This window comes from Plectropomus leopardus, chromosome 8, assembly GCF_026936395.1.
Source record: "Plectropomus leopardus strain MGB_pleo_1.0 chromosome 8, ASM2693639v1, whole genome shotgun sequence".
NCBI lineage: Eukaryota > Metazoa > Chordata > Actinopteri > Perciformes > Serranidae > Plectropomus > Plectropomus leopardus.
Window position 1 is genome coordinate 18815217 of NC_142183.1, and position 19520 is coordinate 18834736.

Here is a 19520-nt window from a genome sequence, read left to right on the forward strand (position 1 = left end):
ATCTTAAATTTACTGTTACAGTAATTTCTTAATGCATAAATTGATTGACCTAACGGGATTACTTTATACAGGTTTAACATTTTTACGGACAAAATTTCACTTTTGCCATAACTTTTCAAGGACCCATGATAAAAAAAGAACCATATAATATACTTTCCTTCAAATGTTTATTATATTATTATAGGCAGTGTTTGGACACGGAGCAGTAAGCTCCCAGAGTGGGAGAGTTAACAGCCAACAATTCTGTTAGTTAATCTGTTAAAACATAAAATAAATGAAAAGCTCTGTACCATTTCAACACCTAGCTCTACTCTCCAAGCAGAAACCAACATGCACATTGGCACTCGGAGTGACAACTGAACGCCCTAGGCTGCCCATGTCAATTGCTCCATCTCAAAAATGCTGTTTAATTTGTAAGTAGGAGTGGGGCATAGGCATGAAAACTTGCCCCTGCATGTTAAAAATGTCACATCATTTTCGTCAGATTTAAACTCTATAAAAACATAATTCCAGCTAGCTGGCATACATGGAGTGACAGAAGGACAGCAGAGAAAGTTGGTAAACTTGCATGCTTGCATGTTAGACCTATGCTACGTCAAAAGCTACATAAAAATAAATATCGTTATGTTACATTACATGGAAGGTTATCCACAGAACATTATTCCAACAGCCAACTGTTAAGTGAGATTTGAACACAGGCTAGATTATTATTTATTATTAGATTATTATTTATTTGTTAATCAACATATCATCAAAATGAACCATTATGCTTGCTAGTTGCCCCTCACTGTTTTATTATCATGATCCAGTTTGATTGTCTCAATCTACTTAATGGCAGAAGACAGTGTAACAAGCTGTTGATATTTATTGGTTATGATGCTTTTGTAAAGAATTTCTGTCCTGACCCCTGTGATGTCAGAAAGATATGATTGTGATTTAACCAAAACCTGAGAAAAGTTAATTTTGAAGTAGTCTGTTTTTTTCATCCATTTGATTCATTAGTTATGATAAGGTTGTTGTAAGCCCATAGTTGCAGTCAGTTTAATAAAAAAATGTCACTAATTTGTTGAATTACAGTTTTATAATGAGCCGTCATATTTGTCAACCTCAGAATTTTAAAAACATGTATTTTGTAAAATGCATGTTTATAGACTGGCTGTAGATTAATTGTGGCTTTTTTAAACAATCAGAAATTGTTTAAAAAATAAAAAATAAGTAAAATAGGTAAATAAACCTTGGGTTTGCAGGGCCCTTAAGTAAAACTTGATTAGTAGGCACCATAAAAAAAACTGAAAAAAGTCAAATAAAGCTGCTGATTTCCACAGACACTCATCATCATGATACAAAAAACCTCAGCAAAGTGCAAATTTATTAAAAATGATTCATTTATTTATTCACGCCTGAAAACATGACATGGTAGAACACACACAAAAAAAAATTAGCTGCTGTGGTTAAATGCTCTACGCATGAAGAACAAAACAGCTTTGCATCTTCTCCTCTCCGTCACATCCACATCATATCAACTAATAACTCCTACAGTCCTCAGTGCTATAAAACTACAACCATCCCTGTGGGTGAGGTGAAAAACCCTTTGAGAATTGTGGGAAAAGTGGTTCACGAGTATACCACCATTTCACTGAGCTGTGAGCAGGAAAAAAAACCTGTTTGATAATTAAATGAGCTTTCAGAGTCACAAGATGAGTTTGTACTCTTACAGCAAAATATGCATCGGGAAAAAACAAAAAACAACAACTCAAGTCTGTTGATTTTTCTATCAGTCCGTTTGTGTGAGATCAACACAGAGAGCATAAACGCTTGGTCCTTGGTTTGTGGGTCGGATGGGTAAACGTGTGTGTGTTTAGTCAGAGTCTTCCTCTGAGCTGGCAGGTGTGGATACAGCCTCTTCTTCCTCTTCTTCGGATTCCTGGTTTAAAAAAGAGACAGAGGTATTAGGCCAGTGCAATATATATCCCTTTAAAAAAAATGGTAAAATGCTGCAATATAGCATGCTACATAGTAATTGAATTACATTATGTCTGTGTAGCAAGGTTTGAGTTAGGTTAATTAATATTGTCAAATTAAAAATCCCAGTCGTTCATTTACTTGTATAACTACTTTTGGACTTGCTTTTCTGAATAAAAGTCATGAAAAAATATTTTTTTAATTCTGAATTACTGCTGCTTTACTCTGAAGGAGTGCATTTCACAAGGCTGGGCCAGGAGGTAAAGTCCTGACAAAGTTTGAAATCTTACTTACTTGACCTTGAATCTTACTAAAGTATCGGTTAATCACAGATAGATTAGTGTGTGTAGATGTCAGCCGACAAGTAACAGAGAATTCTAAAATGCACGTTTGAGGTAAGTTAGAAACTGTCATCCTTACAAAATGCATTTCCACCAGACAGCACTGAGAAGTTATTTAATTGGTAGAAATTTGAACCAAGCTCATTATGAAAAATGCTGTTTTTATGCAATATTAAAATTCACTATTTATTTAAATATCATAGTATATACTACGTGCACACTGGATTTTTTCAGCTCCTAAACAGCATCAGTATCAGCCTGGTTATAGCTGCATCGCACATCCAAGCAGAAATTTCAGATTGCATTCAAAACTCAACTTAGAAAAGTGTTTTCCAAACCTCTCCTCGAGTACTACTCGTCCTGCATGTTTGAGATCGCTCCCCGCTGCAGCACAGCTAAATTCAATGATTGGCCTGTTAGCATGCAGCTTCAAGAGTTCATAACGAGTTGTTTATTTGAATTTGTTGGCGCAGAGAGAGATCTAAAACGTGCAGGACAAGTGGTACTACAAGAAAGGTTTGGCAAGAATACAGAATAACATTTGCATTTTTTCTTTATTTTGTAGGCAGCTTTGGTCAAAAGTCCTCTCTGCTCCTTTCCTTTTCCTCTGCAGCTGTTCTTCCCAATAAAACCTGCTGGCTTCCTTATTTAAAAAATCCTCTCCTCCTAACATTAGTTGATTTGGACTCCACATTCACTCCATAATCAAATAAGTTAAAAAAAAAAAAAAAAAGAATTTTCAGTTTTTTTTAACCGAGCAGCGATTTATCAGTCCTCAAATTACACAAATAACTTCAAATGTTTCTTGTTGTTGCTTTCCCTTGAGCTTCATACTGCCACGTTTATTTAGCGTCATGCTGTAGGTGTTTGGTTCTACGGTCTAATCACTAGAACCTAATGAACACCTGCTAGTTAATCAGAACCAAGAGGTTCCAGTTGAACTTTATGTCCTGTCCGTCACTCAAAAAAGCCTCCGTATTGACCTGTAATGCAAACTTAAAGGTGGTGGAAAACAACGTTGCACCCAACGTGTTCCTTACAAAAACACTGACTGACTACAGTGAGCGACGTCTGTGGTGATCAAAGAGAAACACTCAGAGCATGAATCGGATCATGGCTCATGCTGCTGCCGCTCTGATGACATTTGTCATTGATGGCTTTACCTTCTTCCTCTTGGACTTGCTCTTGTGGTCAGAGTCTGATGAACTCTCCTCGCTGGTCTCGATGAACTCTTTACTTTTAAAGCTGTCGTTGCCTCCTCGCTCCTTGTCCTTGTCTCCCCCAGCAGACTTTCTCTTCTTCTCCTCCTTCTTACCTCCTTTTTTACTTTCCCTTATGGATGAAGGGTGGAGAGAAAAAGTCACATATATTTAAGACTTATTGTATCAAAGTATATAACATATAATAAGAATATATAACATATACAGTCAGAAAACATGGATGCTTCACACACAGTAGGCATATATATATATACACACACATATATATACATATATAAAATCAGCAGAGTTTCAAGATATTTCTGGATGATTTTTAAGTTACGGCCAAAACATGTTGTATGAGGTCACTGTAACCTTGAACTTTGATTGGAATGAGTTCATTCTTGCGTCAAGGTGAACGTTTGTGCCAAATTTGAGGAAACTCCCTCAAGATATTACCTTCACAAAAATGAGAGGTGAAAAGTCACATTGTCCTTAACATTTGAACGCCAAATTCAAATCAGCTCATCATTGAGTCCAAGTGAATGTTTGTACCAAATTTGAATAAATTCCCTCAAGGTGTTCTTGAAATATCACGTTCAAAGGAACGGGCCTCTGGCCAAAGCTGTCAGCAGGGCGGAGGCATAAAAACTAACAGGCAAAACTGAGCTTGTGTTACAGGTCTTACTTCTTGGAACTGGAAGTCGCTCCTCCGCCGCTCTCTTTGTACTCTTTCTTTGCTTTGTCATACTGCCTCTTTGCCTCTCCTGCCTTTGTTTCCCACTCCTGAAGGAACAGCGAGGAATTAATAAAACATCATGGGACAAACGAATATAGACTGAGTTTGTTAAAACACAGCTCTGCATAGCTCAAGTTAACCAAGTTCAATGTAGTAAAGATGTAATGAAACATGTAATGAAGCGTAACAATTCGCAGTATTTCCCCTATGGTGGGTCGCAGGCCAATGTGCCCGAGCCAGGTCAAAACCTTTTTTTTAAATGCCAATGCTTCCTCCATCTCATTCTCCTGCCTCACCTCCTTCTCGTCTTTGCCCAGTTGTCTCCACATCTCTCCGGCCTTCTTGGAAATCTCTGTGATGGAGATGCCCGGGTTCTCCGACTTGATGCGCTCGCGGCTGGAGTTGAGCCACAGCATGTAGGCGCTCATCGGCCTCTTGGGGCCGCCTTTATCTTTCTGCTTCTTCTACTCAGATCAAACACAGTAATCTTAAAGGTTAACAAGTGCAGCTGTGGAGGTTTATACACACTGTGCATCTGTTTGTAATACCAGAGGCAAAAAAAAAAGAAAAAAGAAAAGTTGCTGCTGTCTCAACTGCCCTCTTACCTCTTTGCGTGGTTTCCTCTCTTTTTTCTCCTTAACCACTTTAGCTTTCTTGATCTTTTTCTTCTTTGCGCTCTCATCTTCGCTATCATCTCCATCATCGCTGCTGTCGCTTGCTGAGGCATTGCTGTCATACCTGATTGATCGGGAAAAGGAAAGTCAGCTGGGTTAAAGTAGCCAGGGAACAGACTCAAAACAAACAGTCACTTAAAGAAAAAGTCACTTACTCTTCTGCAATGTCGTCATCTTCTTCTCCGGGGTTAAACGACTCATCTAAAAAGTGAAACAGAAATGGAAATAAAATGTACCGAACTCAGCATTTACTACCAACTCCTGTAATGCTGAGACTGTTACTCACCGCTTTCGCCTCCTGAATCATCGCTGTCGTTGCCCTCCTCTCTGATCTTGCCCTCAGCCTTCATCCTCTCCAGGTAGGCATCGTGCTGGTCGTCGTCTGAGTCGCTGTACTCGTCAATATTACCCTTCATGCCCTGAAAGTAAACACGGCCAAAGTCAGAATTTAAAACATACAATAGAGAACATCCAGAGAAGAGTCTTCCATGACCTACAGCAGTCAGACGAAGCTCATCTTAAAAAGGTTAAAAAATATCAGGCCTGCAATTAGCTGTTAATTTAAAAATGAATGAATCATTCAGTTAATTAAATGTTAGAAGATCCTAAAAAATTACAATTTCAAAAGAGGCTTTTTCCAAAGGGCTTATTTTGTCAAACCAGCACTCCAAACCCCGTAAAATATTACATTTACAGTGACGTCACACAAATCTGCAAACCCTCACTTGATGAAATTAGAATTATTTGGGAGTTTTACTTAATATAGGAAATAAACAAATCAATTATCTGTATTGTAGGGCTGTACCCGTCTCCGAATCATATCAGTCAAGTCAGATTTGTCCGTTCAATAGGAATATTCGACTATTTCTTATTTTGTCCACGCAGAGTCTGATCAGGGTCCAGCGGGAGTTAACTGTACGAGTTAATGTGTGCTAACTACACTAACGACACGCTGGAAATGTGCAACAACATTTTTTGCTGACTCTAGATACCAAACAAAAGCCGGAGACTATGTTATGTTAAGTTGCAGAGATGTAACGATACATCTTTCTGCACTGATACATCAATCCAATGATTATGATCCCATAATAAAGCGAAAAAAAAACTGATTAGTGTCATCCTTACAATACACCTTTACTCTGATATTCCCAAGGGATGTGTGCGTCACTTCCATCCAGGCACACCTCCTTCCTAAATTTTCAAACAGTGCCAACGGCCTAGCGCCAAGCAGACGATGGTAAGCAGCCAAGAAAAAGTCATTGAGGATATTAACGCATATCGTCTCATATTGATCGTAGGCCCTTGAATTGAAATTAAATTTTATCTAAGCGGACTTTGTGATATCAGTAAATATCATATTGCTTCCCAAAGAATTGATACATAACTATATCATGATGACATTTGTGATTTACCCTCCTATTATGTTGCTGTGAGCTGTAAATTCAACACTTCTAGGCAGGATACAGATGACAACATTATCCCGGAGCCTGATCAAGCAATGCTTTCTGCAGGCAGCTGCCTGCTCAGGCTCACTCTGGGTTAGCAGCTGGAGAGCCGCATGAAAACAAGGAAACAAGGAGCACTCACTCTGTACCTGTATCTGAGGACTGAAATGTCCCCAGAGGTACACTGCACACTGACTGCCAAAAAAAAACAACACTGCTCATATCAGTCTGCTCAGCAACCTCCAACTGTTGATTTGAATTTTTGTCTTTCAGGGGCAGCCCACAATATTGTAGTCTACTTCCTTTGACTATCTAAATAATTCACCAGTTAATGAAATAAAATAACACCATGTTGGGGTTGGATTTCATGAATTTTAAGCTTCATAAGCACTGGGCTTCATGCTAAACAGTTGTCAAATTCTTAACCTACATTTTTCTTACTGTTTTTCGTGATCGTCGCTCATCAGAGAATTCCAAGTCCGATTCTGCAAACTCTCTTAACTGCTTCACCTTTTTGTGAGTTACAGATAGATACCTTATGAGTGACATCTGATGCTCATGAGTGGGTGAATAGTTGTGAGAATTGGTCATTGGAATAATGTAGCCTCCAAATTTCTGTCCAAGGCTACTTGTTCTTTTTTATTTGTGCCAAGTTTCTTGTGCAAAAGATGTCACCCAGGAGTAAAAACAAGGATTTCACACCACGCCATTGTAGGTCAGTGGATAAAAACATTGGTTTTGTTATCTTAAACCAAACAGTTTCCTTTTCTTCCCACAGTCCCCATCTCCATGCACCAGTATCTGTGTCTGCCAGAGACAGACAGACGACAAGTCAGGGAAGCTCATATTAAAACAACAGGAAATGGAGAGTAGGCCCATTCATTTTCATTGACCTACTCAGCTGACCCTGTCACCATAGCAACAAATGGCCCTGTTACCAGTAAAATCCTGCTGCTGCCTCGGCTGTATTATCGGGACAGACCAGGAACTTGTACATGACGGCATGAGTGCAATCAACACCGCCGATGTTTGGCAGTGGCCATGCCGACAGCCATGTTGAGTGTTAAAGCACACCAAAAGCCCCCCGGCCACACATTAGTCAGCATGATGCAAACACACACAAACACACACAGACAGACTCGGTTATCAGAGTCTCACACTCCATCACCCCCCATGTCCCATGATTAGTCATGAATCAATAATGTTTTATCAGGTTCAGTATCATTCCTATTGGTGACCTCCAGCCAAAAATCATCATAGGAAACAATCCTCTTTAACACACACACACGCACACACACACACACACACACACACACACACACACACACACAGCGGCACGCCATGCAAGCAGAAATCACTCCACACCAATAAAATCAAGTGTCTAGTTCACACGTGACGCCCGTGACCATACCCACCTTCTTCTACAAGGGTACAAGGACAGACACACAGGAGAAGGGCAACAACAAGCATCAATATCTGAGATGGAAGACAATATTTATTTGCTTTGCTTACAAACAAGGACACGTTTTAACGGCTTACCTCTTTGAATCCTCTGTTCTTGATGTTGAGCTTCTTGGCGTTAACGAAGTCAAACAGTTTGCCGTACTCTTCTCTAAAAAGGAGAGGAGACAGAACGTTATTTTGGATGAAATTTCCCAAGATAGGTGATCTGACTTCTACATCACGCTGATTTGCCACATTTATTTCATTAACAATGGATGCAACATCAGACAACATTTCCGTTGTCATGCTTGCTCACTGTTTTAGTGTCTGTGTAGATTCATAACAGCATGACCACTCTCACCTCTTCCTCTCCTCCAGGATACCAGCGTCTTCAGCACACTTCTGTCTTTCAGAAGCTGTAGCGGCTGATGATACTGGTATCATGTGAAACTAGAAGACTGACAAAATCTAACTTCACAGGGAGGGGGCGAGATAACACTCCAAAGTTAGGCTAAATTTTGGCAAGGGAACTGGCATTCATGGGGGCCCCTGACCTCTCACCTCAAGATATCTGAATGAAAATGGGTTCTATGGGTACAAATGAGTCTCCCCTTTACAGACGTGCCCACTTTATGTTTGTCCAATGCAGTTTAAAGAAAAAGAAAAAAAAACATTACAATTTATGCATGCAGTATTAATGATATTTTCATCTACTGTACTTGAAAATTTCTGCATATCGGGTCCCTAAACAGTCTTGAAATTATATAAATTGGGAATGACTGGAAAGCTTAGACTCTTGTGGATTCAGTGAGCCCTGAAAGTATTTTGTGTGATGATGTTAGTCCACATAGCAGCCATTTCATTGTTGTGAGGCCATTTTTCTAAAACTTAAACTCACTGTACAAAATGGGCTCTAGTGACCTCCTTGACAACCACAGCCTCATCAAATTTTACAACCTCAAACTACAGATGTTGGGCATTCAGCTGATGTGTGGCTTTAGGTATAGGTAAACTGACTAATCAATTGATTAAAAATGCCATTTTTACAGAAATCTCCTAATGTCAAAAGACTTTGATACCAAATCATGGCATGAATATTTCTGTGGTTTTCGTCATGGCCGTGGTAACTTTCTGTGTTTTTTTTGGAGGGATTATTGACTATTTCAATCCATTCTAGAGGGGTTAAAAATGGTTATATTTACATTTAGCACCAAATCTGTGTAACATATGGTATCAACCCCAAAGTTGCTGCATCAACTTAACAACATGTTTGAGCATGTCAATGGCCATCAAAATCCTCCATCATCATGTTTTAAGAACCTATACAATCCAAACTTTTAAAGTCTAAATAGGCGCCTGGCCAAATCACAAGGTTCACTACTTAATTGTCACTAAAGAAACTTTAGTGGTGCTAAACTGCATCTCAAATTTATCTGCAGGTTCAAAGCTATCAGATGATGATTACCACTTTTATGTGGCATGGCCTGTTGACCTGCTGTGTCCCCTTAAAGACCCGCTGCCCCTCTAAAAAAGACAAAAGTGGGTCTAGAGGGAGGAGGGGAGCGGAAGAGATCTATGTTCCTGCGTGTGATGTCGTCACCTCTCAATGCTGCTGAAGGTGTACTGATTTCCTTGCTTGGTCTCAATTTCGAAGTCAAAGGACCGCGTTGTGGTGGTGCCTCGGGCGAAGTTGACGCAGGAGATCTCCTCGAAGCGTAGGTGCACGGGGGGCTTGTGGACGTAAATGAAGCCCCTCTCCAGAGGGTAGAGGAGGCCTGAGGACGCCTTGTAGGAGCAGGTGATGCACTGAGCTCCAGAGTGACTGGAGAAGATTGAGGCATGTTGAACAGGATTTTGTTGAACAGGATTTTCTCAAGCATATTAGAAAATGTGTTCTGAATGTGTCTATTAGGTGCTTACCCCTGGAAATTTCCGGGCACAGTGATCTTACGGTTGACCAGGGCCTTCATCACCCTGCTGACCATCTCATACAGAGACCCTGACATGTTTTTACTGAGTTTGCCCTCAAAACGGCGCTCCACATCCTCCCTATTACACACAGAGCAACGGATGTGAAATTAAACAGACAGATTTCTTAATTTGTACACAACAATGCAAAGAACAGAAGAAGAAGCCGGTGCCACTGTAAATGCATGAAAATGACTCCTCCGGTCATTTGCTCCCCCCTAGTGGACACATGCTTTGCAACATGAAAAAGCTTGCATGGGGGTCGTGCATTGACAATGAAACAGCCTTTTTACGACGAGCTCATACGGCACGTGACTACATGCAGCTCATAACCTCATGGTGTGCTTTTTGTGTCACACACTCACTCGCTCATGTTGAGGGTGAGGCTGATGTCCTCTTCCTTGGAGAAGAGCAGGATGAGAAAGTGATAACGCGTCTGACCCTGCTTGATGGGAGGATCCAGACTGATCTATGAGCACAACACATAAACAACACACCGAGAGAAAGAGTGAGAGAGGGAACAATAGCAGCTGTGACGGGAAAATGTCAGACAGAAAAGGCACAAACATCCACTCACCACAAAGAACATCTGCCTCTGATCCTTGTGTGGCAGCAGGAACAGACGGAGGACGGTGGTGTACGGGATCTTGTAGTCAAAAGTTTTACCATGGAGGTGAAGGAAAGTCGGGTAGATACGGATGTCATATCTGAGAGAGGAAAAAGAGAAATGAGATCACCTACAATTAGGGATGGGGATCGAAGCCTGGTTCTATTGAGGACCCAGTTCTGCTTTTTTCAAAACCTGAAAATCAATAACGTTTGAGCTCATCTACACTGCTATCGAGTCCTGTGGGTCCTATAACGTAACATTACATCTTGAGTTGAGCCACGTCATTGAAATCCAATCACTGGTCTGCATACATTGACTGTACGGCAGATTAAACCTAAATGCTGTACTTTTGTCTGTCTTTACGGGAAAAAAAATAAGAAATCCTTCAACTAGTTCAAATAGTACTCCACTGTTGAAATCCGAGTTGAAATCGTCAGAATAAGAGCTAGTTAGCTTAATAAATAACGTTTTATAAGGTTTCACAGTGATTTGCTAATGTTGGATCAGTAAAATGACTTTTAGTTAAAGGTAAATAAAACATCATGATGTGTTCAATTGTAATATCAAGAAAAATTGATTGAATTTTTGGTGAGAAACTTGAATAATACAGTTGTTTGGGTGAGAGATTTGTTTTTGCAGCAATGTAAAATGGAATAGCAGGAATGGAATTACATCCTGTTCAACGTTTTATGATGAGCTCTAATCATCTTATAGTACATAATAAAAGCTACTGATGCCAAGATTTTTCAAAGTAAATATTTAAATTAAAAAACAACAATTTATTTCCTTATTACTAAAAACATGACTGAGAGTGACGGTAAAACTAGTTCTGTTAAAAAAGGATTTTTCGGGGCACCCGGTGGCTCAGTAGATAGAGCAGGTACCCCACGTACAGAGGCTGTGTCCTCGCCGCAGCAGCCGCGGATTCGATTCCAGCCTTGGCCCTGCAGGTCGCCCCCTCTCTCTCCCCCTTTCACACTTGTCCTTTCTTATCATTTAAAGGCATAAAAGCCCAGAAAAATAATCTTTAACACCAAATAATAGAAAAGTATCGATAAGGGCTCGGATCATTAAGGAGTCTCTATAATGGTGTCTACATCAATAAAAAGCAACGATCCCCATCCCTACCCACAACTTCAGTCCAAAAATGGCATCCCAAATTCATGGGATAGCATAAATGAGGGAATCTGTGAGTGACTGTGTTTTCTGTTTATCTCCTACCTTCCTCTGGGCGTAAGACACTGCAGCTCTTTGAAGATACACACAGCGTCTCCTGTGGCCTGGATCACGTCAGCCTTAGACAACACATTCTGGGCAAACGCCTGAAGGGAAACACACATTTTAAGCACTATAATCAACACATCTTTAAAACATAAATAAATAAACACTTTAATAGAGAAAGAACTGGCAGTATAAAAGGAAGTAGTCCATTTTTTGTCACCTCCACAGGGTCTTGTCGCTCATCAGACTGGCTGGGCGGGACGTAGAATCGGACCTCCATGAGAGACACTTCAGTGTCGTCCGTCTGGTGAAACTCCAGAGTGACTTCGTTCTTCCCCGTGGCGCACTGGGACACATTGGATAGTGGGATCTCGAATGCTGTGCTGTCATTTACATCAAATGATAACAGTGGCCCTGCAGTGGAAGAAGGGAGGGGTGACAGACAAAAAAAAAAAAAAAAACAGCTTAGTTTTGAAATCTATTATTTATCTCTTTAACCATAGTGTTATTATCAAAGAACCTTTTAGTTGTTAAGCTTGAAACTGAGATCAGCAAAACATAAAAACTTTTCAGGTTCTCTACATTTTCAGCTGTAGGTCTGTTTTTTTAAAGATCACTTGGGTTGATAAAAATAGATCAGCCCATCGTAGGGCTTTGGGAAACACTGACCGACATGTTTCACCATTTTCTGACATTTTATAGACCAAACAACTAATCGAATAACTGAGAAAATAACAGATTAATCAGCAATAGATATAACTGATGGTTGCAGATCTAGCCTTGACGAATCGTGCAGCAGCCTCCCAGTGAGGACGTTTTGGTTGTTGTGTGCAATTTTACCTGAGAACTTCGCTGTTCCCCAGTTCCATCCCTTCACACACATGTCCTTCTCCTCGAGCTCCACCTTGTAGTTAGCCTTGAAAAACTCAGAGATCTTCTCCAAGTCCTGATGGACAAAAGTTGAGAGGCGAAAAAGAGAGGTTGAGAGACATAAGGTAAAACAGAAAATGAAGTTGACAGGAGAGGAAGTGATGAAAAGAAGAAGAAATAAATGAAGGTAGAAGAGGGCTTCATGTAAGTGAGGCAGCAACACGCTGGCACCACATGGGTCAAAGCTTAAAAAAACACCCTCTAAAAAGGGTGAGGGGATGGAGGGCTAATTAATCACGACGCAATTATAACCGCGCCCGCCGCTGAGGTCTCATGGGAACACTGGAGGTGAATGTAATCCATCTGCCCTCTCTGTCCTCCTCCCCTCCACACCGCCGCTGACAATCAGCCTGTTTATTTATCCTGCAGGCCCACTTACAACTGGAAAGGACACACACACACACACACAGTCACACACACAGCGACAAACACATGCTCAATCACACACACTGTGTCAGTAGTACACACACATGTGGAAATGATTGCGGTGTGCGAGTGTGTGCAGGGCAGAGACTCTGTGGGAAACAGAGTTTACGCACCTGGATATCTGCCTGTCCATAAGGTTATTACAGCCAATTAGAGCCCGGAGAGTCTGTGTGTGTGTGTGTGTGTGTGTGTGTGTGTGTGTGTGTGTGTGTGTGTGTGTGTGTGTGTGTGTGTGTGTGTGTGTGTGTGCATGCGCGCGCATTCTTTAGTGTGTTTGTTAGCTGGGATTAAGGCATTGTTTAGATAGGAGAGCTGTGAGAGCAGATGTGTAATTGCATAAAAAATTATGCAAAAAAAAAAAAGAGTTTGTGCAGAAGTGGCCGATTTGTGTGGTTGTTTGTTTGTGTGTGTGTGTGTGTGTGTGTGTGTGTGTGTGTGTGTGTGTGTGTGTGTGTATGCTGGTGTGCACGCTCATTCTCAGTGTCCGCATCAGGCCTGCTGTTGAGTGTTTCTTTACTCCTCATTACAGTTTTGGCAGATTTGTTGTTGCTCAGCTCATTTAATCATAATAAACACAGACCCCCCACCACCCACCACAGACCCATACGCACACAGCGTTACCAACATAACAATCTGTCTTTTATTGCTACATTTTTCAACCATGGTCTCCCCACAACCGTCAACCTTTCATTTGTTAAAAGCTATGGATGTATCAAGAAAAACTGGATAATGCTTTTCTGCTTTCGCCTTTTAGGCCGTAGAGCATGACAACTACCCGGTGCCTCCTCGCACACACAGATGGCATAAAATAATTTCATTTTGAGGCTCTTCAAGACTTTTTTCAATTGGATCTAATGGATCAAATTCTGAGATTCATGTTGGGGTGTTTTCTGACAACATTCTCAATCTCAAACAGTCCTTTTCTAAAAACGGCGGATGGAAAAAGTCTTTTTGAGCCAGTGTGCTCATGAGATGCTGCAGGGTGCAAACGATGCAGCATAATCTCCCTACAGACCAGCGCTGTTCCTGGGGGCTGAATCAACACACACTCACCAAACAAAAACCAAATTGTTGAACTATAATTGCAGATACGATACCCCAGTTTTGGTAAGGATACAAAACTTTTATTTTCTATATTTTATTTAATATGTGTTTATATATATATTTTTAAGAGTTAAACAAAATCATTTTGTTCAATTAAAATAAAAGTTAAATGTTGTGTACATCAAGCAGCTGTACAGTAGCTCTGCCTAAATAAGATTTAGTCCAAAAATGGCAAATTAATGCTTTAAAATGGAAAATTGTCAAAACTGTGCAGAAGAACAGACGACGATGAATCTAACCAGGTTTTTGAAACTAGCTTTTAAAAACTGACAGTATTCCAGATACATTTCATCCTGTAGTAAAAAAAAAGAGGTTTGAAACCCAGCCCTAGACAAGACTAAAAATCTGATGTTTTCAACGGTTTAAGGTGATGTCTTGTTTTGTAAATAGCAGATTCTTATGTTTTAGAAGCCAAAACTAGACATTAATTACGTTTTTTTTTGTTGTTTTTTTTTTAAATTCACGATTTTTATGACAACTTGTTTATTTATTATCCAAAATAGTTGTTGATTCATTTCCGTGCAATTGAATTAGTGACTAATTGTCTGTTTCTGCTCTATGTGCAATATCAGTTTCTGTTGGCACTAAAAAAGTTTTTGAGATTAGATACCCAACCCTATTATCAAGATGCAACCACAGCGAGCAGCCTGTGCATTCAGTGCCACACTCTCAACGTAAAGTGTGACGACGTCTTTGGACAGTAACAAACTAAACATAAAAGCAGCAAAAAAAGACAGACATTCCTCTACATTCCTCAAGTACACAATTACGGGTCAAATACATAACAATCTTTGGCAGAGACTTGTTGCTCAAGGACACTTCACAAGGACAGATGCATCACAGCTCCTGTACAGCTCGCCAGCGGCCAAACTTCCAGCCAACTCCCGATTACTGACACTGGCGGTGGGATAATAAACAATGACATCACACCCTGCAATCCGGGACAGGAGGATCCATCTCCAAAAAAAGGACACTGATTAACCCCGGGAGACGCCACCACTCGCAGCCACAGACTCCAGGTTATACCCGCTCCGCGCTCCCAGTCCTTTACTTGCGTGCTGACATTCCCCATACACGCAGAACAGCGGGAGAAAAAAAATGGGGTGATAAAAAACAAACACGACCACAATTTTTTTTCTCGTCTGTCCTCTATGCCAAATTGTTTCAGCGGATTGATATAAACACTGACTCACATGAGCCGATGATTGCACTGTTTATGGAACACACATGCTAGCGCTGGTTTCCCTCATTAATCCCATTAGGAGCTTTGAGAGAGAAGAGCCGACTCATTCACATACTTTTGATAGCAACACACACACACACACACACACACCAACACGCACGCACGCCTTTTCGCAACATGGTAGCGTTTTTCTGTGGAAATGTCAGACGCGGGATGGAAGTTGTTTATCGGCGGTCCCCTTGCTTGTGTTACCTTCTTGTCATAAACACAGCGCTGAACAAACCAGCAGTGTGTGTCAGTCTGTAATATTCCACTGTTGCCTTGTTCTCCTCTGAGGACGGTAACAATTATTTCCCAGAAACAGAAAAATACAACCAGGGAGAAAGATTTGGAGTCTGTCTGGGTATGAAGGAAAATAAGGACAGTGTAAGCTGAAGCTTGAGAGCCTGATCTGCCTTCTAAACCTCAAAAACTGTACGACCACCAAGGCTGCACCTACTATTTTTTTTCTCCATTGATCTAAGGATCATTTTTTTGATTAGTTGACTAATCTAGCAACTAATGTATCATTACTCTATACATTTTTTTATTACTTGATTAATGTAAGAATTTAACCAAAAATAAAGGTCAATATTTAATAATAATATTTAAATATTTAATATAATATTTAAATAATTTATTCAATTATTTTGTTTAAAAAAAACAACAATTATATTGTAAATATCATATTTTAAATGAGTCTAATTTCTACATCCCTGCTGTTTTATCATATTAATAATAATATTTCTTATTATTATGCCCCATTTGTCATATGCCTGATCAGAAAAATACTGGAACTAAATCTCGAAGTATTGCTGTGACACATCCATTAATTAAACACTGTACATCACAGGAGCCCTTTACCTGAACTGGAGAATCTTCTTATTTTCTTAAATATTTGACTTTAAACTTAAAATGGTTATGATATGGACTTATTCAATCACTTAACTAATATGCAGTGTAGATAATCACTGGAAAATGTGGAATTCTTGCTCTGACTGGGTGCAGCTTATCTATTTTGCAACACGTCAATGCATTATTTGAAAATGGATGTATTTTCGCAAGCAATTACGTCGATTACGTTTATGAATCACCCCGGCCCTAAAAACTACTGCTTTGTAAAAACTCACTGTGTCTCTGAAGCCATCATATTTGTAGACATGTCCCGTGCTGGTGCCCAGCTTGATGCCGTGACCTAAACACACTCGTCTCCACTGGGCCAGGTTGAGCTCTCCAGCCGGGATGCTGTCCACCTTCCCGGTCTTGCTGCTCTTGTAAACCACATTTTGCTTGCTGAAACGCAGCCGCCCATCATTCTGCAGCAATAACAGAGAGTACACAGACCGTATGTGAACAAAAATAACAAATCAGAAACAGAAATACAAGACTGATGGTTTCACTAGAGACTTGTCTTTGATTGTTTTGGTTTTTTTTTGTTCATGTGCAGTGGATTCTTGCAAATGTCATTAAAAGCACTACAAGGAAGTTATAGTTTATCTGTCTCATACAGTACTGTGTGGATATAGTGACAGTCCCGCAAATATAACAAAAAGTTCTTTTTATAAACATTTCATAACACTGCCTTAATTTAATATCTTGATGTTTTATTTGTACTTATTTAACAATTAAATATAAAAATAGACACATTATTAACAGTCAAATATTATAACTATATTAGGGTTGCACAATATTGGATTTTTTTGCAGCTGTCCCCTATGTTAATATATGTAACAACTCAATTGGCCAATAAGTAATACTGATCGATATATCGACTTTTTTCCTCCCATCTTACTGAATTGATAATCAAGTCTATCTGTAGTGGAATTAACATACTGTTATGCACACTCTTAATCGTGACGGCCTACCAGTGGATGTTGGCCAGTTTGGATAGTTCATGTTAAAACTAATATGGTCCGATGACTGATATGTATATAATATCTACAAAATATTGCTGTGATTTTATCATGACTTAATTATGTGAATATATCTGCGTAAGTACTGACAGTATTCTGGACAGCCTTCCAGCACGGTCGCCCTCTACACATGAAATCATTAAGCAGAGGTGGATGATGAGCATACTGACCCAGGAGCCTTTGACCTCCTGGTAAATCTCGTTGAACTCTAGTGTGTCTCCCATCTCAGCTACAGGCGACGACTGATGCTCTGCAGATGGAAAAAAAATGCATTAAATCGAACGAAACATCAGCAAAACTTATATCAACCACTGTCTTATTAAATTGTATTTGCAGTTGGGGCACAAAGTCCCTGTAATTCCTTAAAGATGCAATTTGTAACTGTTAATTTGAGATCGTTGATGTTTAATGAAAACACTGACCTACAAACACAAGAGAAAAGAAAAGAAAAGAAAAGAAAGATAAGATAAGATAAGATAAGAATCCTTTATTTGTCCCACAGTGGGGAAATTCATAATGTTGCAGCAGCTATGAGATACAGTATAAGCAGCAAAAGAACAATACAATAATAAAAAAAAATTAAATATTCAAATTTTAAAATGTTAGATAAGGCAGGTGCAAAAACAGTAACATAAAATTACAATTACAAGAGAACCCTGCCATCATGTGATGGTGTAAATATTACACGCAGTACTATACTTATTTCTATTAAATGTTGGTTTTCTTTATGGCATACACATTTCTGACTGATGTCAGTTCACGTTACTCTGCTCTCAGTTTAAAACACGGAGTAACATTTGAGTTGTGAGCTAACGTTAGCAGTTAACGACTAGCCTCAACAGTTTATTTTGGCTGTGAGTTAACAGTGAGTTAAGAGTTTTACGGACATTTCCACCACTTTTCTTCTGACATAAATCGATTAGTAAATGTCAGCAGAGTTCAATTTTTTGATTGAAATTGTTTATAATTAAACAAAACTTTAACTAACATCCATGCTGCGCCACTAACAATAGCTATGCTAGCTTGAAGTGCACAAGGTGCGCTTCTTCTATACAACGTTGTTGCACTGAATTCGACTGAGCGCTCAGTTTAACAGCGTAACAGGCGGCACGCGGTACAGCACCGCCCCGTCCCAGACACGGCGTACATCAAATCGAGCGCACCGGCAGAGCTAGGCCAGTGTACAGAAATCAAGTGATATTCGGCGTCAGTTTTTACAAGCGAAATAGCTCCAAACAAAACACGTAGGCGATATATACCTCATCTTTACTTACAAATATCTCAAAATCAATCTCTAAACAAGCGACAGGATACAGTTTGAAAACTTTATGTCTTACTGTCAATGTGAGGAGCCGCTTCGCCTGTTTCCCGCGTGTAGCATCAGAAGCTAGCGCTACGTCACAGGAAAGAATCAGAGTGTTAGTATTTACTTCCGGTTTGGCGAAGAGTTTTTCTTTTCACTTTTAAAACCTTAAATTCAAAAGCATAAACACTATGAAGTATTTTCTTTTTGAGTATACCTCTAAATACTGAGTTGCTCGTGGCAAGTCCAGTAAAAAAACAAAACTAAAAACAGATAGTTGTTGCAGAGTCCGTGCGGGGCAGAACAGACTGCAGTGACCACTTATAACCACTGGGTGTCACACAACACATCTAATGAAATAGGCCTATTCTATTCTATTCTATTCTATTCTATTCTATTCTACTCTATTCTATTCTATTCTATTCTATTCTATTCTATTCTATTCTATTCTAATATTAAAAAAAGTTTAGCAGAACAGTAGCCTTCACAAAACACAAAAGTACAGGGGTCATATTTTAACAAGAACAGTAAAAGGTAATTATTTTACTTAATTCAAATTACAGTCTAATATAGATTTTAAAACAGCATGATAAAGAGCAGACTTCATGTGACTGTGGGTAGGGCCTGGATCAAATAAAACTCAAAGGATAGTCAAGGCCAGATTAACTTTCTTGGAGCCTTTGGATTAAACTAATCAGTGTTCTCTGTTTCTCCCACTCTCTGTGCACTGTAGAGTTTTTATTACTCGGCTCTAAGTTTTATAGATAGGACTTTGGTCAAACAAATTAATTTAAGAAAACGTGATAAACAATAAAAGCACAAAACGAATCTAAACAAATGGACCATCTCAGTTTAGGGCCTCAGTAGGCTGTATAAAACCAGGATCCACAGAGCCCTTATGGTGTAAAATGAAATTTACTCCCAATGGCCTGAGCATGTTGCACCAGGCTTGTGCTGTCTATTGTGATGTTCTTTTTTGTGTTCATCCTGTGTGTTACCTGTTTGTTTGTTTTTTGTTTT

General features: G+C 39.6%; 1 protein-coding gene across 1 annotated transcript; it reads right to left on the minus strand.

The window, feature by feature from the left end:
- Positions 1 to 1367: 1367 nt before the first annotated feature.
- Positions 1368 to 18665, minus strand: ssrp1a (structure specific recognition protein 1a). The gene is made up of 18 exons (XM_042493505.2): positions 18535 to 18665; positions 17368 to 17447; positions 16415 to 16600; positions 12443 to 12548; positions 11823 to 12016; positions 11603 to 11703; positions 10349 to 10478; positions 10137 to 10240; positions 9724 to 9852; positions 9404 to 9625; positions 7900 to 7972; positions 5202 to 5334; positions 5071 to 5116; positions 4847 to 4979; positions 4538 to 4705; positions 4191 to 4288; positions 3467 to 3635; positions 1368 to 1924 (listed from the first exon to the last, which is right to left on the minus strand). Exons 2-18 carry the CDS (start codon positions 17419 to 17421, stop codon positions 1859 to 1861), a joined length of 2112 nt encoding a protein of 703 aa, XP_042349439.1. The 5' UTR covers positions 17422 to 17447; positions 18535 to 18665; the 3' UTR covers positions 1368 to 1858.
- Between the last annotated feature and the right edge of the window lie 855 nt (positions 18666 to 19520).